This window comes from Trachurus japonicus, chromosome 19 (assembly GCF_045865225.1).
Source record: "Trachurus japonicus isolate A0001 chromosome 19, Traja_1.0".
Classification (NCBI taxonomy): Eukaryota; Metazoa; Chordata; class Actinopteri; order Carangiformes; family Carangidae; genus Trachurus; species Trachurus japonicus.
The window spans coordinates 2,023,130-2,050,078 of record NC_140925.1 but is presented as its reverse complement, the minus strand read 5'-3'; the positions used below and the strand labels follow the sequence as shown (position 1 = coordinate 2,050,078).

General features: G+C 42.8%; 1 protein-coding gene across 1 annotated transcript in view; it reads left to right on the top strand.

The window, feature by feature from the left end:
- The window catches only part of grid1b (glutamate receptor, ionotropic, delta 1b), a 691,238-nt gene that overhangs the window by 649,899 nt on the left and 14,390 nt on the right, over positions 1 to 26,949 (top strand). The window contains 1 exon segment of the mRNA XM_085761156.1: positions 22,934 to 23,100. Coding sequence (XP_085617282.1) covers positions 22,934 to 23,100 — 167 coding nt within the window.

Here is a 26,949-nt window from a genome sequence, read left to right as displayed (position 1 = left end):
TCTATATGCCATTGTAGGGACACAAGACGTGGACGTGCAATCTGGGGACCACCCTTTCTGAAGGTTCTACAGCACTGAAAAAAATCAAGCAATATACTGGAACAGCCAGAAACACAGATGTCACTTCAAATTGTCAATCAGAAGAAGTAGAGTCCCTCACCTGACCAGGAACAACTTCCTGGGGACTTGTCATGTTTTTGTGATTGGTGGGGTCCACATATACACACTGTCTGATTTTTCTGTCTTCCTGTGGACCACTTAACACACATTCAGGTTCAACTTACTTTGTAGAGACCTTACACACCACTGACTCCGTTAACCAGTCAGTTCAACTTGTGAACCAGCTGAGAACCAATTTTATTTGTTACTTTATATGTCAGTTACGTAGCTGCGCTAATGTTTTTATGCAGCTGTTGCTCCTGGATCTACTGGCATCTAAACACGCCTGATCAAATGTATTTGTGCTGCTTGGCAGCATGTTTTCTTAACCCTTATGCCTCACTCAAGACATTTTTGGCTTGTCTGTTAATTTTCTGGCTTTGGCTGGATTTTGGTGTTCATACATATGGCACCAATAGAACAAAATATGTTACACTTCAAATATGCTGTACATTCACTTATACAGTAAATGTACAGCACATTCACATACTGTGATGCAGATCTGCACATACACACATTTATGTACAGATACTCACACGTGCCAGAGATCACCTGTTGTCTGGACGAACAGTTCATGCAAAATGTGTGTCAGTGCCCATAATGCCTGTGTTTAAGCATTTATATCACTTAATGACAAACACAGTGGATGTGGGCCAAAGGCTACAGTTTTTAATAGCTTGACAGTCCACGGTACACAAATAATTGTAACTTTACAATTATGGTGGTATCACTAACTATTGGTATACCTAACTATACCCATATCAATACACATCAACTCTAACACATCTAACTCTAACTCTATCATTTAAGGGTTAACCCTTAAACAGGCAACGTGCACCAGGAGATACAGACTCTTTAACCTTCCTGTTGTCCTCCCGGGTCCTTCCTTCCTCCCTCAGATCTAAGTTCAGCTGTTAGGGTAAATGTTCCCTCCTTCTATCCTTTCTTCCTTCCTTCATCTGTCCTTCCTTCCTTCCTTCATCTGTCCTTTCTTCCTTCCTTCATCTGTCCTTTCTTCCTTCCTTCATCTGTCCTTCCTTCCTTCATCTGTCCTTTCTTCCTTCCTTCCATCTGTCCTTCCTTCCTTCATCTGTCCTTTCTTCCTTCCTTCCATCTGTCATTCCTTCCTTCATCTGTCCTTCCTTCCTTCATCTGTCCTTCCTTCCTTCCTTCCATCTGTCCTTTCTTCCATCCTTTCATCTGTCCTTCCTTCCTTCCTTCCTTCCTTCCTTCATCTGTCCTTTCTTCCTTCCTTCCATCTGTCCTTCCTTCCTTCATCTGTCCTTTCTTCCTTCCTTCATCTGTCCTTCCTTCCTTCATCTGTCCTTTCTTCCTTCCTTCCATCTGTCCTTTCTTCCATCCTTTCATCTGTCCTTTCTTCCTTCCTTCATCTGTCCTTCCTTCCTTCATCTGTCCTTTCTTCCTTCCTTCCATCTGTCCTTCCTTCCTTCATCTGTCCTTTCTTCCTTCCTTCATCTGTCCTTCCTTCCTTCATCTGTCCTTTCTTCCTTCCGTCCATCTGTCCTTTCTTCCATCCTTTCATCTGTCCTTTCTTCCTTCCTTCCATCTGTCCTTTCTTCCATCCTTTCATCTGTCCTTTCTTCCATCCTTTCATCTGTCCTTTCTTCCTTCCTTCATCTGTCCTTCCTTCCTTCATCTGTTCTTCTTCTTCCCTCCCTCCCTCCCGCCCATCCTTCTTCCTCCCTCCTTCCCTTCCTCCCTCCTTCCATCCCTCTTCCTCCCTCCTTCCCTCCCTCCCTCCTTCAATCCTTCTTCCTCCCTCCTTCCCTCCCTCCCTCCTCCTCCTCCTCCTCTTCCTCCCTCCTTCCCTTCCTTTTTAAGGGTTAAACTCTACTTTTTTTTTTTCAGTGCTGTGATGCGATTTTTAACGTAAAACTTAAGACTTAGCCAGTTTCTATTTCGAAGGGCTTTTCTTTCACTGTCAAGGCACTTGTCACAGTCCCTTTTTCCAGGAACCCGACATGACTCTATGAAGGACATCATGTGCCTTTCCACGGCAGCGACCTCATCCTTCTCCCACATCCTTTTTTTGTTAGGTTGTCGCCCTATACACCAACACACAACACAAACAAAGTAGCTCTCGTTAATTTACTTATTTTTTGGCAGCCAATCTTGAAATTCAAATTTTAAAAACTTTACCTTTCAACCTCGTCAGAGGTTTGTGAGGATCCTGTTGTGATACTATTTTTCTGTGGCTCACATCTGACCCTGCTGTCTCACTTTCCTCTGTTGTGACAGAAGTTTCTAAAAACGAAAGACAAAAAAAACAACAACAAATTACTGACATGCAAGTAGGAGGGAACCAGATGTGGCAGGTGTCAAACATGCGGCCCGTGGGCCAGAACCGGCCCACCAAGGGGTGCAATCCGGCCCACTTTCTTCTTTCCATCTGTCCTTCCTCCCTTTCTTCCTTCTGTCCTTCCTACTTCCTTTTATCATTTCTTTGGTCCTTCCTTCCTTCCTCCCTTTCTTTCTTCAGTCCTTTCTTCCTTCCATCTGTCCTTTTATCCTTTCTTTCTTCTGTCCTTTCCTTCCTTCCATCTGTCCTTTTATCCTTTCTTTCTTCTGTCCTTTCCTTCCTTCCATCTATCCTTCCTCCCTGTCTTCCTTCTGTCCTTCTTCCCTTCCATCTGTCCTTCTTCCCTTCTGTCCTTCCTCCCTGACCTGACTTCCTTCTGCCCTTTTAACCTCTTTCTTCCTTTTAACCGCTCTTTCTTCCTCCTGCCCTTCCTCCCCTTCTTCCTCATGCCCTTCCATCTGTCCTTCCTACTCCCTTTTATCCTTTATTTGTTCCTTCCTTCCCTTCTTCCTACCATCTGTTCTTCTTCCCTTTCTTCCATCTGTCCTTCCTACCTTTCTTCCCTCCATATTTCCTTCCTTCTTTCCCTCCATATTTCCTGGTTGACTGGTTGGTCCCAACTGAATCAGCTACGATGGTCCCCCCAAATAAAGAAACACCAGACAAGTGTGTAACATAGTAGTCACAGTAATGACTGGTTGGTCCCAACTGAATCAGGAAACCAGACTGTGCTTGCAGCATGTGTAAAACCAATGTTGCACTGATCTAAACTCAACCAAACAGTGTGCACAAGAGCAAAGTTGTACATATTTGACTAAAAATGAAACACAAAACACAATAAAGTGAGTCCTACCTGCATGATGGAGGATGATGGACTCTGTCTGGAGAGTTAAGTGTCAGCGGACTCAGCATCACATGGCTGTTCTTCTGCCTGAAATGATAAATCATCATTATTAAGCAACTAATCAACAAAACCAAAATCATTAGACCAAATAATAAGCAACCGTTAAAGGAGAACATCAATAATTTACATAAATATCAACATCTGTGAGTATCTGGCTCCAAATCACATTTTTTCCACATAAATTGAACTTGGTTCTAGTTATAATACTGCAGTGATTGTTACAGCTGAAAACAAATTAATATCAAGTGTTACAGGGTTTGATTGACCTGTGATAGAAGAAGTGATGTGAACTATAGAAAGCAAAAGTAGCCCAGTGTTATAAGCTCTATGTAATATATGGTGTGTTGTTGACATTGTGAATGAAAGAGTAATATCAGTATCAGTAAATGTGGAGATTATCTCTCAGCTACGGTGGTCCCCACAAATGAAGAAACACCAGACAAGTGTGTAAGATAGCAGTCACAGTAATGACTGGTTGGTCCCTACTGAATCAGCTACGATGGTCCCCCCAAATAAAGAAACACCAGACAAGTGTGTAACATAGTAGTCGTAGTAATGACTGATTGGTCCCAACTGAATCAGCTACGGTGGTCCCCCCAAATAAAGAAACACCAGACAAGTGTGTAACATAGTAGTCATAGTAATGACTGGTTGGTCCCAACTGAATCAGGAAACCAGACTGTGCTTGCAGCATGTGTAAAACCAATGTTGCACTGATCTAAACTCAACCAAACAGTGTGCACAAGAGCAAAGTTGTACATATTTGACTAAAAATGAAACACAAAACACAATAAAGTGAGTCATACCTGCATGATGGAGGATGATGGACTCTGTCTGGAGAGTTCAGTGTCAGCGGACTCAGCATCACATGGCTGTTCTTCTGCCTGAAATGATAAATCATCATTATTAAGCAACTAATCAACAAAACCAAAATCATTAGACCAAATAATAAGCAACCGTTAAAGGAGAACATCAATAATTTACATAAATATCAACATCTGTGAGTATCTGGCTCCAAATCATATTTTTTCCACATAAGTTGAACTTGGTTCTAGTTATAATACTGCAGTGATTGTTACAGCTGAAAACAAATGAATATCAAGTGTTACAGGGTTTGATTGACCTGCGATAGAAGAAGTGATGTGAACTATAGAAAGCAAAAGTAGCCCAGTGTTATAAGCTCTATGTAATATATGGTGTGTTGTTGACATTGTGAATGAAAGAGTAATATCAGTATCAGTAAATGTGGAGATTATCTCTCAGCTACGGTGGTCCCCAGAAATGAAGAAACACCAGACAAGTGTGTAAGATAGCAGTCACAGTAATGACTGGTTGGTCCCTACTGAATCAGCTACGATGGTCCCCCCAAATAAAGAAACACCAGACAAGTGTGTAACATAGTAGTCATAGGAATGACTGGTTGGTCCCAACTGAATCAGCTACGGTGGTCCCCCCAAATAAAGAAACACCAGACAAGTGTGTAACATAGTAGTCATAGTAATGACTGGTTGGTCCCAACTGAATCAGGAAACCAGACTGTGCTTGCAGCATGTGTAAAACCAATGTTGCACTGATCTAAACTCAACCAAACAGTGTGCACAAGAGCAAAGTTGTACATATTTGACTAAAAATGAAACACAAAACACAATAAAGTGAGTCCTACCTGCATGATGGAGGATGATGGACTCTGTCTGGAGAGTTCAGTGTCAGCGGACTCAGCATCACATGGCTGTTCTTCTGCCTGAAATGATAAATCATCATTATTAAGCAACTAATCAACAAAACCAAAATCATTAGACCAAATAATAAGCAACCGTTAAAGGAGAACATCAATAATTTACATAAATATCAACATCTGTGAGTATCTGGCTCCAAATCACATTTTTTCCACATAAGTTGAACTTGGTTCTAGTTATAATACTGCAGTGATTGTTACAGCTGAAAACAAATGAATATCAAGTGTTACAGGGTTTGATTGACCTGTGATAGAAGAAGTGATGTGAACTATAGAAAGCAAAAGTAGCCCAGTGTTATAAGCTCTATGTAATATATGGTGTGTTGTTGACATTGTGAATGAAAGAGTAATATCAGTATCAGTAAATGTGGAGATTATCTCTCAGCTACGGTGGTCCCCAGAAATGAAGAAACACCAGACAAGTGTGTAAGATAGCAGTCACAGTAATGACTGGTTGGTCCCTACTGAATCAGCTACGATGGTCCCCCCAAATAAAGAAACACCAGACAAGTGTGTAACATAGTAGTCATAGTAATGACTGGTTGGTCCCAACTGAATCAGCTACGGTGGTCCCCCCAAATAAAGAAACACCAGACAAGTGTGTAACATAGTAGTCATAGTAATGACTGGTTGGTCCCAACATAAATATCAACATCTGTGAGTATCTGGCTCCAAATCATATTTTCTCCACATAAATTGAACTTGGTTCTAGTCAATGTGACGTTTGTGTAGCCTGTTATAATACTGCAGTGATTGTTACAGCTGAAAACAAGTGAATATCAAGTATTACAAGGTTGGATTGACCTGTGATAGAAGTGATGTGAACTATAGAAAGCAAACGTAGCCCAGTGTTATAGGCTCTGGTGTGTTGTTGACATTGTGAATGAAAGAGTAATATCAGTATCAGTAAATGTGGAGATTATCTCTCAGCTACGGTGGTCCCCCCAAATAAAGAAACACCAGACAAGTGTGTAACATAGTATTCATAGTAATGACTGGTTGGTCCCAACTGAATCAGGAAACCAGACTGTGCTTAGCAGCATGTGTAAAACCAATGTTGCACTGATCTAAACTCAACCAAACAGTGTGCACAGGAGCAAAGTTGCACATATTTGACTAAAAATGAAACACAAAACACAATAAAATGAGTCCTACCTGCATGATGGAGGATGATGGACTCTGTCTGGAGAGTTCAGTGTCAGCGGACTCAGCATCACATGGCTGTTCTGCCTGAAATGATAAATCATCATTATTAAGCAACTAATCAACAAAACCAAAATCATTAGACCAAATAATAAGCAACCGTTAAAGGAGAACATCAATAATTTACATAAATATCAACATCTGTGAGTATCTGGCTCCAAATCATAATTTTTCCAAATAAATTGAACTTGGTTCTAGTCAATGTGACGTAGCCTGTTATAATACTGCAGTTATTGTTACAGCTGAAAACAAATGAATATCAAGTGTTACAGGGTTGGATTGACCTGTGATGGAAGAAGTGATGTGAACTATTTGTTAACTTTTCATGTGAAATCTGATGATTTTAGCCCTAATTTCTGGAATAACTCACCAACACTTTGAGCTGGGAAGCTGAGCTTTTAGGTTCTAGTCCAGACTGGGGAATAGATTGTTTGTGCCAAAAATCAGAGCTCTGTTCCATTCAGAAGGGTCCAAAATGGCCAAAAACCAATGGTAATGTTTAAAGCCTCCTATTGCGGGAGACATATTTCAACAGCAATTATTTAATAGCTTCCACACGCTTTGAGTTATAAGCCTGAAACTTTCACACCTTTATCAGGAGCCTAGAGCCATCCAGTGTTTGCAATTACAGACTCGTCCACCCTTCACAGGGGTCAAAGGTCAACTTTTCATGTGAAATCTGATGATTTTAGCCCTAATTTCTGGAATAACTCACCAATATTTTAAGCTGGGAAGCTGAGCTTTTAGGTTCTAGTCCAGACTGGGGAATAGATTGTTTGTGCCAAAAATCAGAACTCTGTTCCATTCAGAAAGGTCCAAAATGGCCAAAAAGCAATGGTCATGTTTAAAGCCTCCTGTTGCGGGAGACATATTTCAACAGCAATTATTTATTAGCGTCTATGCGCTTTGAGTTATCAGCCTTAAACTTTCAGATCTTTATCAGGAGCCTAGGGCCATCCAGTGGTTGCAATTACAGACTCATCCACCCTTCACAGGGGGCAAACGTAGCCCAGTGTTATAGGCTCTATGTAATATATGGTGTGTTGTTGACATTGTGAATGAAAGAGTAATACCAGTATCAGTAATTGTGGAGATTATCTCTCAGCTAGGGATGTCCCGATCCGATATTGATATCGGATTTATGTCCGATATCAGCCAAAAAAACGAATATCGGATTATATCGGACTGCATCTAAAATCTCCGATATAAACGCTCCGATAAAAGCAGTCCATTATTCCGCTCCAGCACTTCTGTCCCATATGAATAGGTGACTCTCGTTCACGCTTTAACACAGTAGGTGGCGCTAATGCACCTTAATGTTGGTGCGCCGCCTGCCAGAGAAGAAGAGCGGCCGGCTGCAGCATGCAGAGATCACATGATCACAATAACAACAGCGTGTCACACACAGACACAGGTGCATGGACAGGTCACGCTTGCCCGCTAATCAACGGTAAATGCGCTATATTGCTCTAAAGGTCAGTGGTCAGATTCTTCTGGAGGAAGACCAGCTGGTCCACATGTTGTGCCGTGTTACGGTCAGGTTACGGTGCGTTCACACCGGGCGCGAGTAACAGTGCTAAAAAGCCAGCATTAAATTAACGATGCTAATTTCTGTTAGCCTGTCTATGGCGTTTTACATTATACGTTAGCATTAAGCTAGCGGGCTTTATGCTTAGTTGTGACGCTGGCTGTGTGTTTTGAACGTTGTTTCAAACTATGTGGGTTTGATTAAACATCTTTGATGCTTAAATATTGCTGCTTAATATATTGCTTTACTCCTCTTTTTATTTGATGTATGCCATTTTTACTGTAAGGCAGGCTATAATCTTCAATTTGGAGTGACAAATAAAACCTTGAAGCAAGAAGATTTTGCCTTTTGTTTGACATTGATGTACCTACAGTAATTCAATAACAGTTGTAAATAAGGTTTATTTTTTAATATTTCACAGTTCAAAAGTAAGCTCACTACTGTTTGTCCCATAGAAGAACATGACAGCAGCAGCCTGTCAGTCAGCAACAGGAGGACTCTCCTTTGTATTAGAATTTGAAACATATAAATAATTATATATAAATATATATATATATATATATATATATATATATATATATATATATATATATATATATATATATATATATATATAATAATTAGTTTTTTTTTCACCACCCCTAATATCGGATCAATATCGGTATCGGGCCGATATTGAAGGCTGCAATATCGGTATCGTATCGGAAGTGAAAAAGTGGTATCGGGACATCCCTACTCTCAGCTACGGTGGTCCCCACAAATGAAGAAACACCAGACAAGTGTGTAACATTGTAGTCATAGTAATGACTGGTTGGTCCCAACAGAATCAGGAAACCAGACTTTGCTTAGCAGCATGTGTAAAACCAATGTTGCACTGATCTAAACTCAACCAAACAGTGTGCACAAGAGAGTCCTACCTGCATGATGGAGGATGATGGACTCTGTCTGGAGAGTTCAGTGTCAGCGGACTCAGCATCACATGGCTGTTCTGCCTGAAATGATAAATCATCATAATTAAGCAACTAATCAACAAAACCAAAATCATTAGACCAAATAATAAGCAACAGTTAAAGGAGAACATAAATATCAACATCTGTGAGTATCTGGCTCCAAGTCTTATTTTATACACATAAGTTGAACTTGGTTCTAGCCAATGTGTCGTTTGTGTGTAGCCTGTTATAATACTGCAGTGATTGTTACAGCTGAAAACAAGTCAATATCAAGTGTTACAGGGTTTGATTGACCTGTGATAGAAGTGATGTGAACTATAGAAAGCAAACGTAGCCCAGTGTTATAGGCTCTATGTAATATATGGTGTGTTGTTGACATTGTGAATGAAAGAGAAATATCAGTATCAGTAAATGTGGAGATTATCTCTCAGCTACGGTGGTCCCCACAAATGAAGAAACACCAGACAAGTGTGTAACATAGTATTCATAGTAATGACTGGTTGGTCCCAACTGAATCAGGAAACTAGACTGTGCTTAGCAGCATGTGTAAAACCAATGTTGCACTGATCTAAACTCAACCAAACAGTGTGCACAAGAGCAAAGTTGTACATATTTGACTAAAAATGAAACACAAAACACAATAAAGGGAGTCCTACCTGCATGATGGAGGATGATGGACTCTGTCTGGAGAGTTCAGTGTCAGCGGACTCAGCATCACATGGCTGTTCTTCTGCCTGAAATGATAAATCATCATTATTAAGCAACTAAACAAAACCAAAATCATTAGACCAAATAATAACCAACAGTTAAAGGAGAACATCAATAATTTACATAAATATCAACATCTGTGAGTATCTGGCTCCAAATCATATTTTTTTTCCACATAAGTTGAACTTGGTTCTAGTCAATGTGATGTTTATATAGCCAGGGTTGTCCAAACTATTCCACAAAGGGCCATGTGGCTACAGGTTTTCATTCCAACCAAGCAGGAGCACACCAGACTTGATTCATTTAATCAGCTGATCTCAGTCTTCAGACAGCTGATTGGTCAAATGGTGTGCTCTTGATTGGTTGGACCTAAAACCTGCAGCCACATGGCCCTTTGTGGAATAGTTTAGACACGCCTGGTGTAGCCTGTTATTATACTGCAGTGGTTGTTACAGCTGAAAACAAATGAATATCAAGTGTTACAGGGTTGGATTGACATGTGATAGAAGAAGTGATGTGAACTGTAGAAAGCAAACGTAGCCCAGTGTTATAAGCTCTATGTAATATATGGTGTGTTGTTGACATTGTGAATCAAAGAGTAATATCAGTATCAGTAAATGTGGAGATTATCCCTCAGCTACGGTGGTCCCCACAAATGAAGAAACACCAGACAAGTGTATAAGATAGCAGTCACAGTAATGACTGGTTGGTCCCAACTGAATCAGCTACGATGGTCCCCCCAAATAAAGAAACACCAGACAAGTGTGTAACATAGTAGTCACAGTAATGACTGGTTGGTCCCAACTGAATCAGGAAACCAGACTGTGCTTAGCAGCATGTGTAAAACCAATGTTGCACTGATCTAAACTCAACCAAACAGTGTGCACAAGAGCAAAGTTGTACATATTTGACTAAAAATGAAACACAAAACACAATAAAGCGAGTCCTACCTGCATGATGGAGGATGATGGACTCTGTCTGGAGAGTTCAGTGTCAGCGGACTCAGCATCACATGGCTGTTCTTCTGCCTGAAATGATAAATCATCATTATTAAGCAACTAATCAACAAAACCAAAATCATTAGACCAAATAATAAGCAACCGTTAAAGGAGAACATCAATAATTTACATAAATATCAACATCTGTGAGTATCTGGCTCCAAATCATATTTTTTCCACATAAGTTGAACTTGGTTCTAGTTATAATACTGCAGTGATTGTTACAGCTGAAAACAAATGAATATCAAGTGTTACAGGGTTTGATTGACCTGTGATAGAAGAAGTGATGTGAACTATAGAAAGCAAAAGTAGCCCAGTGTTATAAGCTCTATGTAATATATGGTGTGTTGTTGACATTGTGAATCAAAGAGTAATATCAGTATCAGTAAATGTGGAGATTATCTCTCAGCTACGGTGGTCCCCACAAATGAAGAAACACCAGACAAGTGTATAAGATAGCAGTCACAGTAATGACTGGTTGGTCCCAACTGAATCAGCTACGATGGTCCCCCCAAATGAAGAAACACCAAACAAGTGTGTAACATTGTAGTCATAGTAATGACTGGTTGGTCCCAACTGAATCAGCTACGGTGGTCCCCCCAAATAAAGAAACACCAGACAAGTGTGTAACATAGTAGTCATAGTAATGACTGGTTGGTCCCAACTGAATCAGGAAACCAGACTGTGCTTAACAGCATGTGTAAAACCAATGTTGCACTGATCTAAACTCAACCAAACAGTGTGCACAAGAGCAAAGTTGTACATATTTGACTAAAAATGAAACACAAAACACAATAAAGTGAGTCCTACCTGCATGATGGAGGATGATGGACTCTGTCTGGAGAGTTCAGTGTCAGCGGACTCAGCATCACATGGCTGTTCTTCTGCCTGAAATGATAAATCATCATTATTAAGCAACTAATCAACAAAACCAAAATCATTAGACCAAATAATAAGCAACAGTTAAAGGAGAACATAAATAATTTACATAAATATCAACATCTGTGAGTATCTTGCTCCAAGTCATATTTTTTCCACATAAGTTGAACTTGGTTCTAGTCAATGTGTCGTTTGTGTGTAGCCTGTTATAATACTGCAGTGATTGTTACAGCTGAAAACAAGTGAATATCAAGTATTACAAGGTTGGATTGACCTGTGATAGAAGTGATGTGAACTATAGAAAGCAAACGTAGCCCAGTGTTATAGGCTCTATGTAATATATGGTGTGTTGTTGACATTGTGAATGAAAGAGTAATATCAGTATCAGTAAATGTGGAGATTATCTCTCAGCTACGGTGGTCCCCCCAAATGAAGAAACACCAGACAAGTGTGTAACATAGTAGTCATAGTAATGACTGGTTGGTCCCAACTGAATCAGCTACGGTGGTCCCCCAAAATAAAGAAACACCAGACAAGTGTGTAACATAGTATTCATAGTAATGACTGGTTGGTCCCAACTGAATCAGGAAACCAGACTGTGCTTAGCAGCAAGGGCGTAGAATTGGGTAGGGACGCTAGGGACACGTCCCTACCAATACTCAGCCGCTGTGTCCGCTGTCCGTGGTGTTTAGTCAAATGATTATGGCAGAAAAAGGGTTAACAGCCGGTCTCTGCTAGAAGTCCCACCTCTAACCTAAATATCTACCTATTGGTCCGGCCGTTTCTCGCTAACGTACATGTGATTGGCCGTCCCCGCTGTCACTCGCGAATGTAAGTTGTCAACATGTTCGGCATTTGTTCTGTAACTGTAGAGCCTCAACAATAGGCTACAGATAATGAATAAAAGCCAATATTTAATGGCAAACAGATAAGGTTTTTTTTTTACTACTAGCTTATTACTTCCATGTATCCTCCTTTGTGAAAGGGAGCAACTGCTTAAAAAAACAAAAATAAAGAACATTGGTCGGGAAAATAGGCCTACAAAAAAAACCTCAGATGCTCATGTAATTTTATACATCCATATTTTCGGGGAATAAATTACACATTGTGTGAAAGTAAAAGCCTTTTTTCCTCATGCAATAACTGTACCATCAAGCTCTATGATCATTGTATCCCTCATGTATCTGTTCATATGTCCTGCATCAACATATTCAGTCAGGTGACAGAGACAGACAGTAGAGAGGCTGGAGGAGATGGAGAGACCAGAGGAGGTAGAGGAGGAGAGGCTAGAACAGAGGGAGGAGAGGCAGGAAGAGGTAGAGAAGGAGGAGATGGAGAGACCAGAGGAGGTAGAGGAGGAGAGGCTAGAACAGATGAAGGAGGAGAGGCAGGAAGAGGTAGAGAAGGAGGAGATGGAGAGACCAGAGGAGGTAGAGGAGGAGAGGCTAGAACAGAGGGAGGAGAGGCAGGAAGAGGTAGAGAAGGAGGAGATGGAGAGACCAGAGGAGGTAGAGGAGGAGAGGCTAGAACAGATGAAGGAGGAGAGGCAGGAAGAGGTAGAGAAGGAGGAGATGGAGAAGGAGAGACCAGAGGAGGTAGAGGAGGAGAGGCTAGAACAGATGAAGGAGGAGAAGGAGAGACCAGAGGAGGTAGAGAAGGAGGAGATGGAGAGACCAGAGGAGGTAGAGGAGGAGAGGCTAGAACAGATGAAGGAGGAGAAGGAGAGACCAGAGGAGGTAGAGAAGGAGGAGATGGAGAGACCAGAGGAGGTAGAGGAGGAGAGGCTAGAACAGATGAAGGAGGAGAGGCAGGAAGAGGTAGAGAAGGAGGAGATGGAGAGACCAGAGGAGGTAGAGGAGGAGAGGCTAGAACAGATGAAGGAGGAGAGGCAGGAAGAGGTAGAGAAGGAGGAGATGGAGAGACCAGAGGAGGTAGAGGAGGAGAGGCTAGAACAGATGAAGGAGGAGAGGCAGGAAGAGGTAGAGAAGGAGGAGATGGAGAGACCAGAGGAGGTAGAGGAGGAGAGGCTAGAACAGAGGGAGGAGAGGCAGGAAGAGGTAGAGAAGGAGGAGATGGAGAAGGAGAGACCAGAGGAGGTAGAGGAGGAGAGGCTAGAACAGAAGGCGGAGAGGCAGGAAGAGGTAGAGAAGGAGGAGATGGAGAGACCAGAGGAGGTAGAGGAGGAGAGGCTAGAACAGAAGGCGGAGAGGCAGGAAGAGGTAGAGAAGGAGGAGATGGAGAGACCAGAGGAGGTAGAGGAGGAGAGGCTAGAACAGAAGGAGGAGAGGCAGGAAGAGGTAGAGAAGGAGGAGATGGAGAGACCAGAGGAGGTAGAGGAGGAGAGGCTAGAACAGAGGGAGGAGAGGCAGGAAGAGGTAGAGAAGGAGGAGATGGAGAGACCAGAGGAGGTAGAGGAGGAGAGGCTAGAACAGAGGGAGGAGAGGCAGGAAGAGGTAGAGAAGGAGGAGATGGAGAGACCAGAGGAGGTAGAGGAGGAGAGGCTAGAACAGATGAAGGAGGAGAGGCCGGAAGAGGTAGAGAAGGAGGAGATGGAGAGACCAGAGGAGGTAGAGGAGGAGAGGCTAGAACAGATGAAGGAGGAGAGGCAGGAAGAGGTAGAGAAGGAGGAGATGGAGAAGGAGAGACCAGAGGAGGTAGAGGAGGAGAGGCTAGAACAGAGGGAGGAGAGGCAGGAAGAGGTAGAGAAGGAGGAGATGGAGAGACCAGAGGAGGTAGAGGAGGAGAGGCTAGAAGAGAGGGAGGAGAGGCAGGAAGAGGTAGAGAAGGAGGAGATGGAGAGACCAGAGGAGGTAGAGAAGGAGAGGCTAGAACAGAAGGAGGAGAGGCAGGAAGAGGTAGAGAAGGAGGAGAAGGAGAGACCAGAGGAGGTAGAGGAGGAGAGGCTAGAACAGAAGGAGGAGAGGCAGGAAGAGGTAGAGAAGGAGGAGATGGAGAGACCAGAGGAGGTAGAGGAGGAGAGGCTAGAACAGAAGGAGGAGAGGCAGGAAGAGGTAGAGAAGGAGGAGATGGAGAGACCAGAGGAGGTAGAGGAGGAGAGGCTAGAACAGAGGGAGGGGGAGAGGCAGGAAGAGGTAGAGAAGGAGGAGATGGAGAAGGAGAGACCAGAGGAGGTAGAGGAGGAGAGGCTAGAACAGAGGGAGGAGAGGCAGGAAGAGGTAGAGAAGGAGGAGATGGAGAGACCAGAGGAGGTAGAGGAGGAGAGGCTAGAACAGATGAAGGAGGAGAGGAAGAGGTAGAGAAGGAGGAGATGGAGAAGGAGAGACCAGAGGAGGTAGAGGAGGAGAGGCTAGAACAGATGAAGGAGGAGAGGAAGAGGTAGAGAAGGAGGAGATGGAGAAGGAGAGACCAGAGGAGGTAGAGGAGGAGAGGCTAGAACAGAGGGAGGAGAGGCAGGAAGAGGTAGAGAAGGAGGAGATGGAAGAGGTAGAGAAGGAGGAGATGGAGAGACCAGAGGAGGTAGAGGAGGAGAGGCTAGAACAGAGGGAGGAGAGGCAGGAAGAGGTAGAGAAGGAGGAGATGGAGAGACCAGAGGAGGTAGAGGAGGAGAGGCTAGAACAGAGGGAGGAGAGGCAGGAAGAGGTAGAGAAGGAGGAGATGGAGAGACCAGAGGAGGTAGAGGAGGAGAGGCTAGAACAGATGAAGGAGGAGAGGCAGGAAGAGGTAGAGAAGGAGGAGATGGAGAGACCAGAGGAGGTAGAGGAGGAGAGGCTAGAACAGATGACGGAGGAGAGGCAGGAAGAGGTAGAGAAGGAGGAGATGGAGAGACCAGAGGAGGTAGAGGAGGAGAGGCTAGAACAGATGAAGGAGGAGAGGCAGGAAGAGGTAGAGAAGGAGGAGATGGAGAGACCAGAGGAGGTAGAGGAGGAGAGGCTAGAACAGATGAAGGAGGAGAGGCAGGAAGAGGTAGAGAAGGAGGAGATGGAGGAGGTAGAGAAGGAGGAGATGGAGGAGAGGCTAGAACAGAAGGAGGAGAGGCAGGAAGAGGTAGAGAAGGAGGAGATGGAGGAGAGGCTGGAAATTCACAGGTGAGGTTAAATAATGATGGATGTGTTAGTCATGATGATGCACAGTTGACTTCAGCCAGAGCAACTGAGAACTCTTCTAAATTGCCTTCTTGTCTTTCATTAGTTGCTCATTAGTTACCCCTACGTAACATGAAATTATGATTGCAAATGCAAAAAACATCAACTTTCAGGAGCGATGCCTCGGAGCACTTTTGTGTCCCCACCAATGTCAAAATCAAACCTACTCCCTTGCTTAGCAGCATGTGTAAAACCAATGTTGCACTGATCTAAACTCAACCAAACAGTGTGCACAAGAGCAAAGTTGTACATATTTGACTAAAAATGAAACACAAAACACAATAAAGTGAGTCCTACCTGCATGATGGAGGATGATGGACTCTGTCTGGAGAGTTCAGTGTCAGCGGACTCAGCATCACATGGCTGTTCTTCTGCCTGAAATGATAAATCATCATTATTAAGCAACTAATCAACAAAACCAAAATCATTAGACCAAATAATAAGAAACCGTTAAAGGAGAACATCAATAATTTACATAAATATCAACATCTGTGAGTATCTGGCTCCAAGTCATATTTTTTCCACATAAGTTGAACTTGGTTCTAGCCAATGTGACGTTTGTGTAGCCTGTTTTAATACTGCAGTGATTGTTACAGCTGAAAACAAATGAATATCAAGTGTTACAGGTTGGATTGACCTGTGATAGAAGTGATGTGAACTATAGAAAGCAAAAGTAGCCCAGTGTTATAAGCTCTATGTAATATATGGTGTGTTGGGACACACTGAAGGGGGGACATGAAACACGCGTGAGTCAGGTCAAACAGCTGTGAAGCCTCCTGCTTACACTAGCTGTGGATGCACAGTTGAACACAATTTTCAGTCTTTAAACAGCTGCATGTGTAGACTCTCTCTCTTCCTCTCTATCCTTCCCCCGATAGTCTGAACGAGAGGAAACTGAAGTCAAACTCAAAGTGTGAACAGAGGAGACTTGCAGTTCAAGTTCTGCGTGCACTGTGCCCCAGGCTGCATGTTAGTCAATTAACTTAGCTAGCGCGAGCTGCTCTGCTAACGTTAGGTAGCTCTCCTTCATGTAAACATTTAGTCAATTAGCTAGCAGCTGCTCTGCTAACGTTAGGTAGCTCCCCCTTCATGTAAACATTTAGTCAATTAGCTAGCAGCTGCTCTGCTAACGTTAGGTAGCTCTCCTTCATGTAAACATTTAGTCAATTAGCTAGCAGCTGCTCTGCTAACGTTAGGTAGCTCCCCCTTCATGTAAACATTTAGTCAATTAGCTAGCAGCTGCTCTGCTAACGTTAGGTAGCTCCCCCTTCATGTAAACATTTAGTCAATTAGCTAGCAGCTGCTCTGCTAACGTTAGGTAGCTCCCCCTTCATGTAAACATTTAGTCAATTAGCTAGCAGCTGCTCTGCTAACGTTAGGTAGCTCCCCCTTCATGTAAACATTTAGTCAATTAGCTAGCAGCTGCTCTGCTAACGTTAGGTAGCTCCCCCTTCATGTAAACATTTAGTCAAGCTAGCGCGAGCTGCTCTGCTAACCTTCGGTAGCCCCCCTTCATGTAAACATTTCACTCCATGACCGAATGCAACGCGGTGAAGTTGCTTTTTTGTTTCTTTAACACACCTACCTGCTATTTGTGAGAAATTACAACTAACCTTTTCGTTGGGGCCAAGCTGCCACTTGACCGCTTCTCTGTGCCGTTCTCTCCCTCCTGTCGAGCCAAGGAGCGCTCACCTCACAGCGACCAAGCTTTGATAAACAAACCGGATCCGCCCTGTGTGTCGCTACCTGAGCTTATGGTGCGTTCGAGGCAACCCGTAACTCGTATTTTTCCGACCTGTTTCTATGGTTACCCGTTAGAACGTACAGTCAAACTCGTAACTTCCCACCTGTGAACTCGTACTAGATCGATCTACTCCCAGTTCCCAGTTCGTAACTCGTAACTTGCCTGGAACGCTACAAACTCGTAACTGGTGACTTGAAGTCGTGACTTACGGGTTAAAAAGCCTGCCTGGAACGCACCATTAATTAAAAAAAAAAAAAAAGCGCTCGTTGAGGTGGAGCTGAGAACAGCGGAGTTTCCTCTGCTGCAGCTGATCAGCTGACATGTGGTCAAGACGTGGCATCAGTGTTTCCCACAGGATTTCAGGACACCATGGCACAACAAACTGAATTTCAGAAACATTATCTTGGCTAACAATGTGGAACAACAAGGTGGATGCACAAAAAAACTTATTTCACCGCTCCATGTATTGATTTTTCGGCAGCTGTCAACAAATGCACATGGCCATGTATTGATTTTTCGCTGCGTCTTTGTAAACAGATCCACGTGGCCATGTATTGATTTTTTGCCTTTATTGTAAAGAGCGACATGATGCTGCTGTGTGTAGGAGTCACAAGCCAAAAACCACTGGGTTACCATCAGCCTGGTTACATCAGGCTGAGTTCCACAAATCAGTTTATGCTTCTGTGATTTAAGTAGTTAAATATTAATGAATTAATCATAATTTGCATCCCTAGTCTGTTGGTCTTGGTTAAAGGGATAGTTCACCCAAAATTCAAATTTCACTCATTATCTACTCATGTTGACTAAGAGCTGTGAGAATTTTCAGAGTCCTCCGTTCCTTCTCTGAGTTACGGGGGGGTCCTCGCAGCAGTATTTGTCCATATAGAGAGCCTAAGCGGAAGCAGGAAGCAAGGGAGTAGGTTTGATTTTGACATTGGTGGGGACACAAAAGTGCTCCGAGGCATCGCTCCTGAAAGTTGATGTTTTTTGCATTTGCAATCATAATTTCATGTTACGTAGGGGTAACTAATGAGCAACTAATGAAAGACAAGAAGGCAACTTAGAAGAGTTCTCAGTTGCTCTGGCTGAAGTCAACTGTGCATCATCATGACTAACACATCCATCATTATTTAACCTCACCTGTGAATTTCCAGCCTCTCCTCCATCTCCTCCTTCTCTACCTCCTCCAGCTTCTCCTTCTCTACCTCTTCCTGCCTCTCCTCCATCTCCTCCTTCTCTACCTCCTCCAGCTTCTCCTTCTCTACCTCATCCTGCCTCTCCTCCATCTCCTCCTTCTCTACCTCCTCCAGCTTCTCCTTCTCTACCTCTTCCTGCCTCTCCTCCCTCTGTTCTAGCCTCTCCTCCTCTACCTCCTCTGGTCTCTCCTTCTCCATCTCCTCCTTCTCTACCTCTTCCTGCCTCTCCTCCTTCATCTGTTCTAGCCTCTCCTCCTCTACCTCCTCTGGTCTCTCCATCTCCTCCTTCTCTACCTCTTCCTGCCTCTCCCCCTTCATCTGTTCTAGCCTCTCCTCCTCTACCCCCTCTGGTCTCTCCATCTCCTCCTTCTCCACCTCTTCCTGCCTCTCCTCCTTCATCTGTTCTAGCCTCTCCTCCTCTACCTCCTCTGGTCTCTCCATCTCCTCCTTCTCTACCTCTTCCAGTCTCTCCTCCTTCTGTTCTAGCCTCTCCTCCTCTACCTCCTCTGGTCTCTCCATCTCCTCCTTCTCTACCTCTTCCTGCCTCTCCTCCCTCTGTTCTAGCCTCTCCTCCTCTACCTCCTCTGGTCTCTCCATCTCCTCCTTCTCTACCTCTTCCTGCCTCTCCTCCTTCATCTGTTCTAGCCTCTCCTCCTCTACCTCCTCTGGTCTCTCCATCTCCTCCTTCTCTACCTCTTCCTGCCTCTCCTCCCTCTGTTCTAGCCTCTCCTCCTCTACCTCCTCTGGTCTCTCCATCTCCTCCAGCCTCTCTACTGTCTGTCTCTGTCACCTGACTGAATATGTTGATGCAGGACATATGAACAGATACATGAGGGATACAATGATCATAGAGCTTGATGGTACAGTTATTGCATGAGGAAAAAAAGGCTTTTACTTTCACACAATGTGTAATTTATTCCCCGAAAATATGGATGTATAAAATTACATGAGCATCTGAGGTTTTTTTTGTAGGCCTATTTTCCCGACCAATGTTCTTTATTTTTGTTTTTTTAAGCAGTTGCTCCCTTTCACAAAGGAGGATACATGGAAGTAATAAGCTAGTAGTAAAAAAAAAAACCTTATCTGTTTGCCATTAAATATTGGCTTTTATTCATTATCTGTAGCCTATTGTTGAGGCTCTACAGTTACAGAACAAATGCCGAACATGTTGACAACTTACATTCGCGAGTGACAGCGGGGACGGCCAATCACATGTACGTTAGCGAGAAACGGCCGGACCAATAGGTAGATATTTAGGTTAGAGGTGGGACTTCTAGCAGAGACCGGCTGTTAACCCTTTTTCTGCCATAATCATTTGACTAAACACCACGGACAGCGGACACAGCGGCTGAGTATTGGTAGGGACGTGTCCCTAGCGTCCCTACCCAATTCTACGCCCTTGGCAGGAAGTAACGTCGCCATGGGACCTCAACTCTGAAAAACTTGCCATTCACTTGCATTGGACTGACAATTTTATTTCGCGATCCGATTGAATTGCGCCATGAGAAAAAAATATGACCTCTACCTGTTTAAAACATCACGTTTCGACCGAAAAAAGCAGCAGTTTATTGTAAAATGACAACAGGAGAATGTATTTTGTGTGAAGACTGCTCTACGGACTACAGATCTGCTGTCCCACAGAAAATACGTCACCAACTGACACGGGAAAGGGCGGCATGTGGTCGCCATGGTGACGTCACTACGCGACTTGTAGTCTTTCTGGTTACGGATTCTTCCGAATTTTATTCTACAATAGTTTTACGATAACCTGCTGATTTCTCTTCATGAAACGTGATGTTTTAAACAGGTAGAGGTCATATTTTTTTCTCATGACGCAATTCAATCGGATCGCGAAATAAAATTGTCAGTCCAATGCAAGTGAATGGCAAGTTTTTCAGAGTTGAGGTCCCATGGTGACCGTTACTTCCTGCTTCCGCTTAGGCTCTCTATAATGGTTGTCTATGGACACCAACTTTCTTGGTCCAAAAAGACACACCAAAAAACATTCAAATACCTCCATGCTGCTCGTCTGTAATGTCCCTCTTGTATTGAAGCCCCGACATGAGAAATTGTTCTGAAAAAAGTTAAATAAGTCTATATTTTAAGCTTGTTTGTAGCGGAAGCTCCCAGTGTGTCGGTTCACTGCTCTTCCTGTGTCAGTGCTAATCTCTCATGATTTGCACTGACCGGCGGAACAATTTCTCATGTGGGGGCCTCAATACAAGAGGGACATTACAGACCAGCAGTATGGAGGTATTTGGATGTTTTTTGGTGTGTCTTTTTGGACCAAGAAAGTTGGTGTCCATAGACAACCATTATATGGACAAATACTGCTGTGCGGACCCCCCGTATCTCAGAGAAGGAACGGAGGACTCTGAAAATTCTCACAGCTCTTAGTTGACATGAGGGTGAGTAGATAATGAGTGAAATTTGAATTTTGGGTGAACTATCCCTTTAAGTACCACTTTGAAAAAAAAAAGTTTTGTTGCTTAAGCTTATGTATTCAATCATTATTCAATGATAGCTATACTAAAATTCATGTGACAAAAAAATGCTTCTCACTGTTCTCAGGTCAAATATTTATATGCGATTAAAATGCGATTAATTGCTATTAATTAATTACACAGCCTCTAATTAATTAGATTAATTTTTTTAATCGAGTCCCGGCCCTAAAATTAATACTATTTTTTAACAGAGAATTACGGAATTAATTAAGAATAAATGCCAGTTTTCTTTGTCTATGTACTTAATAAAAGATATTATATCCGTTACTTTTTGATAAGATGTTATTTGATAATAAATCAAAAGCTTGTCGTTTCCACTGGTACTTACATACAGGAAAATACATTCAATAGTTATAACATTATCTAATAACCTTTATAATTAATAACCCTCACTAAGTCAGTCAGTGTAGTATCTGTCTTTGCAGTAAACCAATTGCTTGCACATGCGCAGATGACCAAGTGTGTGTGAAGTGTGTGTGTCTGCCTTACCAGGTCTGACCAGTAGGGGGCGATACTGAGTAAATTTCACTCAAGCACACTTAAGCACACTTGTCAGGTTTTCGTGACTGGTGGGGTAACCCCTGAAAATTTGACAGGGCATCCCTGTGACCTTTTTTACATCAATGCAATGCTTTTCTTGGTGGGGACCAGCATTTTGGTCCCCACCAAAATTTTGGTGCCCACACTGTGAGTGTGCTGTCCGACGGTGGTTCCCACCAAGTAACATAGACAAACACACACACACACACACACTCACACACAGACACACTCACAGACACACACACACTCACACAGACACACACACACACACACTGCGATGATGAGACGTGAACACAAAGAGGCAGCAGCAGCAGCGTCAATGAGACGTGACGTGGTAATTAGGCTGTAACAGCATGAAGGCATCTAAACACTGAAGACTGTTACAGTGCAACACACACACACACCTAAACACACACATACACACACACCTACACACAGACACACACCTACACACACACACACACCTACACACACACACACACAGAGTTAACAGTGTGTGTGGAGGCTGATGCTCCTGCAGCAGCTTCTGCTGACGCAGCAGAAACTCACACTCACCTGCTGCTCCGGGTTTTTACTTTACATCTTTAATGTCACCGCCCTTCTTCATCTTCTCCTTCATCCTCCTCCTGCTCCTCTTCATCCTCCTTTTCCTCCTCTTTATCCCTCTCCTCTTGCTCTTCATCCTCCTTCTCCTTCATCCTCCTCCTCTTCTTCTTCTTCCTCTCAATCTCCCTCTTCCTTCTGCTCTTTCTCTTCATCTCCCTCCTCCTTTTCCTCCTCTTCTTCCTCTTAATCCCCGTCCTCCCTCTGCTCTTCCTCCTCCTCCTTCTCATCTTCCTCTTCCTCCTGGTTGTATGAACTCCTGTGTTTGATAAAAGGACTTTTATTTTGACTTTGTGTTTATTTATCTTGTTTGTTCGTCTTCTCTCTGGGTTCATTATGTTCAAGTGTTTTATTAATGTTATTAATGTTTATATTGACTCAACACGAATCACTGATTATTCAAATAAACTAAACTGAACAAAACCTGTTCAAACTCAACTCAAACAACTGATATGATTTAATTCACATAAAAACAGCAACAACATGTAAAACATCTAAATCTAATCTTCAGAGTACAGTTTAATTATCTCTTTTACAACATTTAGTTTGTTGAGTTTGTGATGTATCTCATTCAGTTCAGAACAAACACAGATCATCTTCATGATCAACTATTCTAACGGTTTAATCTGCTGTTTTTGAAGCTGTGCTTTTATTTTGGAGGAAACTCATCAGCCATAACAGACTAAAACATTAAACAATGAAAGTCTGATTAACTCATTTTCCAAAAATTATCAGAAAACTTTAAAACTTTATGATGAAGAAGCAGAACTGAACTCTACATGTTGCTGCTCTGCTGTTTCCATAGAAACCACAGGTGTTTTCCAGCCTGTAAACAAACCTCTATCCTCTATGTCTGCAGGCGAAGAAGAGTCCCTACGCCTTCCTGTGGGACATGGCGGTGCTGGAGTACGCCGCGCTGACGGACGACGACTGCACCATCACCGTGTCGGGGAACAGCATGAGCAGCAAAGGCTACGGCATCGCCATGCAGCACGGCAGCCCCTACCGAGACCTCTTCTCACAGAAGTAAGTAACTGCTAAGACACACTGATATAAAACAATTCAATTAAATGAATAAGGTAATAGATAATGTAGATGGTGTTCATCTTGCAGTGCAATATCTGATATGAGAGAGTCCACAGTCTGTGTGTGTGCGTGCGTTTGTGAATCTTGAATAAAGAATACAATATGATAATTTAATAAACATTTAATTAAGTCATTTTGATGATGAAATAATAACAGAACGTTACCAGACAGAGTTGTTTTAGAGGTAAATTCAGGGCAAAACAGCTGAGCAGTCTCTGTATTTCCCTCTAAAACAACTCTGTCTGGTAACGTTGTGTTATTATCTCATAGCGTGGTGAATGTGCAGCTCACAACTTGTCCACCAGAGCGTTGTGGAGTTGTTGGATTGTGTATTTGATGAGTTTGATGAGGGAAACCAAGAAATCCCATAATGAGCCTCCGTAGCGTAGCTCTGAGCAGCTCACGGCTCTGCTCCGCCGTTCTAAAAATAGCTTGCACCGACAATTAAAGGTAACGAACCTACTGCTATTACTATAGGGATTATGGCAATGGGCCAATTTGACAAAATGTTGAACTATCCCTTTAAGTCTTAAGTCTTAATTTTATTTTTAAAAAGTCAAAATATTACAGAATAAAGTCGTATTATTGAGAGCAGCACCTGATGACTGACTGTTGAGTGATGCCTTCATGGACAGTCAGAGAGACGAGCGTCACAGAGATGAGGAGTTAACGATGAAGGTTGGAGTCGGAGCCAATTACAGCAGCGGAGGTGTTAAAGGGATAGTTCACGCAAAATTGAAATTTCCCTCATGATCTCCTCCCCCTCATGTGGACTAAGGGCTGGGAGAAGTTTCAGAGTCCTCCGTGGCTTCTCTGAGTTACAGGGGGTCTCGGCGTAGCAGTGCATGTCCATATGACGGTTGCAAATGGATACCAACTGTCTTCGTAACAAAAAGACACACCAAAAAACATCCAAACACCTCCATGCTGCTCGTATGTAATGTCCCTCTTGTATTGAAGCCCCGAAATGCAAAATCGAGGAGCTTCCGCTACAAAACAAGCTTGAAATATAGACTTATTTAATTTTTTTCGGGACAATTTCGCATTTCGGGGCTTCAATACAAGACGGACATTACATACGAGCAGCATGGAGGTATTTGGATGTTTTTTGGTGTGTCTTTTTGTTATGAAGACAGTTGGTATCCATTTGCAACCGTTATATGGACATGCACTGCTACGCCAAGACCCCCTGTAACTCAGAGAAGCCACGGAGGACTCTGAAACTTCTCCCAGCCCTTAGTCCACATGAGGGGGAGGAGATCATGAGTGACATTTCAATTTTGGGTGAACTATCCCTTTAATGAGGGGGGGGTTGTGTGATCCAGGTGTTGCAGTCGGAGCTGCAGGCGGTTTGAACTCTGCGTTGAATCAATAACGGAGCTCGACGCTAAAGTCAATTAAGCTCACATGAAACGAGCCGGTGTTTAGCAGCGGCGTTGTGAGGCAAATGAGATTATTCACGGTGTGATGTGTAAACAGAGGGACGTGCACTAATTACTTATTTGATTTTGCGAGGCAGATGTCTCCACAGAAGCTGCACTTTCCCTTTTTTTTATTTTATTTTTTTTTATTTAGGAAATTCAATTATCTCCTTGAGTCTGAGCTGAAGATGAAATCAGCGAGCCGCGCAGTGAAACCTCGGCTGCTCTCTGTTTCCCAAACGCAAATTGATCCCAGTGCGAGTTAAAAAAAACGGCGCAGATCATTTAGTAAATCTCCACATTATTACATCATGAATTAACGGAGAGAGGAGTCGCTGCACATCCTCAAAATGTGAAAACTTTCTCATCCGTCTCGTATCGATCGGCTCCCAGAGAAGGAGTCGGCGGAAGAAGAAGAAGAAGAGGAAGACGGAGAAACATGATTTGACAAACTTAAAGAGATAGAGAGCGGAGAGAGAGGAGGACGAGCAGCTCTCATCGCTCAGAGGGGGAAAAAAAAAAAAGTTCAAAAGGATTCAGATGAAGAAAGTTTGAAAAGACTTTAATGAATCTCAGGTCGGTCACAGATGAATCAGAGGAGACGACGTTCGACTGCAGTTGAAGTGACAAGAAGCCTTTTTTTTTTTATAAAGTCTGATATCATCACAGACGACGATCGCTGTCCAGTGGTGTCGAGTGTGTTGAAGGCGTTCGAGCCTCGAGCCGAAGGAAGCAGCAAAACTTCAAGAAATCCTTTAAATTGAACCTCGAAATGATGAAACAACCTCAGGAGTTCAGGAGTCAAGTGTTTTATAATTGTTGCTAAACTTAAAAATGCTCAGATTAAAGCTGGAAATGCATTTTTCATTTCATTTCAATGATGAAGTAGATTCAGTCTGAAAATCTGTAAGACTTTATCACATCAGCATTCATCATGGACGTTCTGCTGTCCAGTCAAGTCACAGTTTATTTATAAAGCACATTTACAACAACCTCAGTCGACCAAAGTGCTGCACAGTTGTAAAAATACAATATAGTTCATCATAAACACTATAACAAATAAAAACAACACAGGGAATAATAGCCTGTGTACTGTTGTATTTTATTTATTTATTTATTAGGGACTACAGACGAAAATTAGCGGCTCGGCTATAATCCGGCATATTTACTGCAGTATTTTTTAATATAGGCTACCAATGTTCATTAATATTCGCTGTCCCTATTCAAATAAAAATTTTATTATTATTATTATTATTAATCATTCAATTTAAAACAAATTTAGAATAAAACATTTTTACCAAACCTGCAGCCCTGAAATAAGTTTGAGGCTACGTTTACACGGAAACGATCTGAACAGAAAACGCAAAAGTGGCGTTGTTGCGTTCTCACTTTTTATTTCGCGTTCAGACGAGCTTTTTTGGGGAGGAAATCCGCGTGCACACGGTGACGCAAAAGTCTGTGGAATTAAATGTTGTATGCACGCCAAGCGCGTTTAACTTTTTTCGTGTTTTTAAGCCCCGAAAACGCTGTCGCCGTCTAAACGAAAGGCACATCCAATGAAATATTTTGCAGTTTTCATCTGCGAGCGTTGCTGCCTCCACAGGTTTAACCACATTTTTTTAATAAAAAAAACCTTTTTCTTCCTGCTGATTTTGGTGGAAAAAAAGTTTTACTGGAGCTGAAGGACCGTAAATAATGAATCCATAAAGTTTTCACCGGTTCTCTGGTTCCAGCTGAGGTGGTTTAACCTCCATCTCTCTCTCTCTCTCTCTTTCTCTCCTTCCTTGGACACCATGGGCTTTTATTTTGTAGAGTTTCCACAGTTTCCTCTTTCTGCCACCGGGCAAAACCAGATCTCCATCCTCTTCTCTCTCTCTGTTCAGGAACACATTCGTTTCCTTCCTGCTGTAAAATTCAACCGTCGTTTTTTTCCATTAAAGTTTTTTTTTTGCCCAGTGGCAGAAAAGAGAGTCTGCACAGTGGAGCGTGAGGCGTTCAGGAACCCTTGTAAACGGCGTCGTTGTCCTGCAGCCACAGTCACAGTGTGTGTTCAGCGTTTCAGCGAGCCAAAACGTGTTTATTGGATCTGATGTTAAAGGGATAGTTCACCCAAAATTGAAATTTCATTATCTTTATCTCCTCCCCCTCATGTGGACTAAGGGCTGGGAGAAGTTTCAGAGTCCTCCGTGGCTTCTCTGAGTTACAGGGGGTCTTCGCGTAGCAGTGCATGTCCATATAACGGTTGCAAATGGATACCAACTGTCTTCGTAACAAAAAGACACACCAAAAAACATCCAAATACCTCCATGCTGCTCGTATGTAATGTCCGTCTTGTATTGAAGCCCCGAAACACAAGACGGTTCGTCCA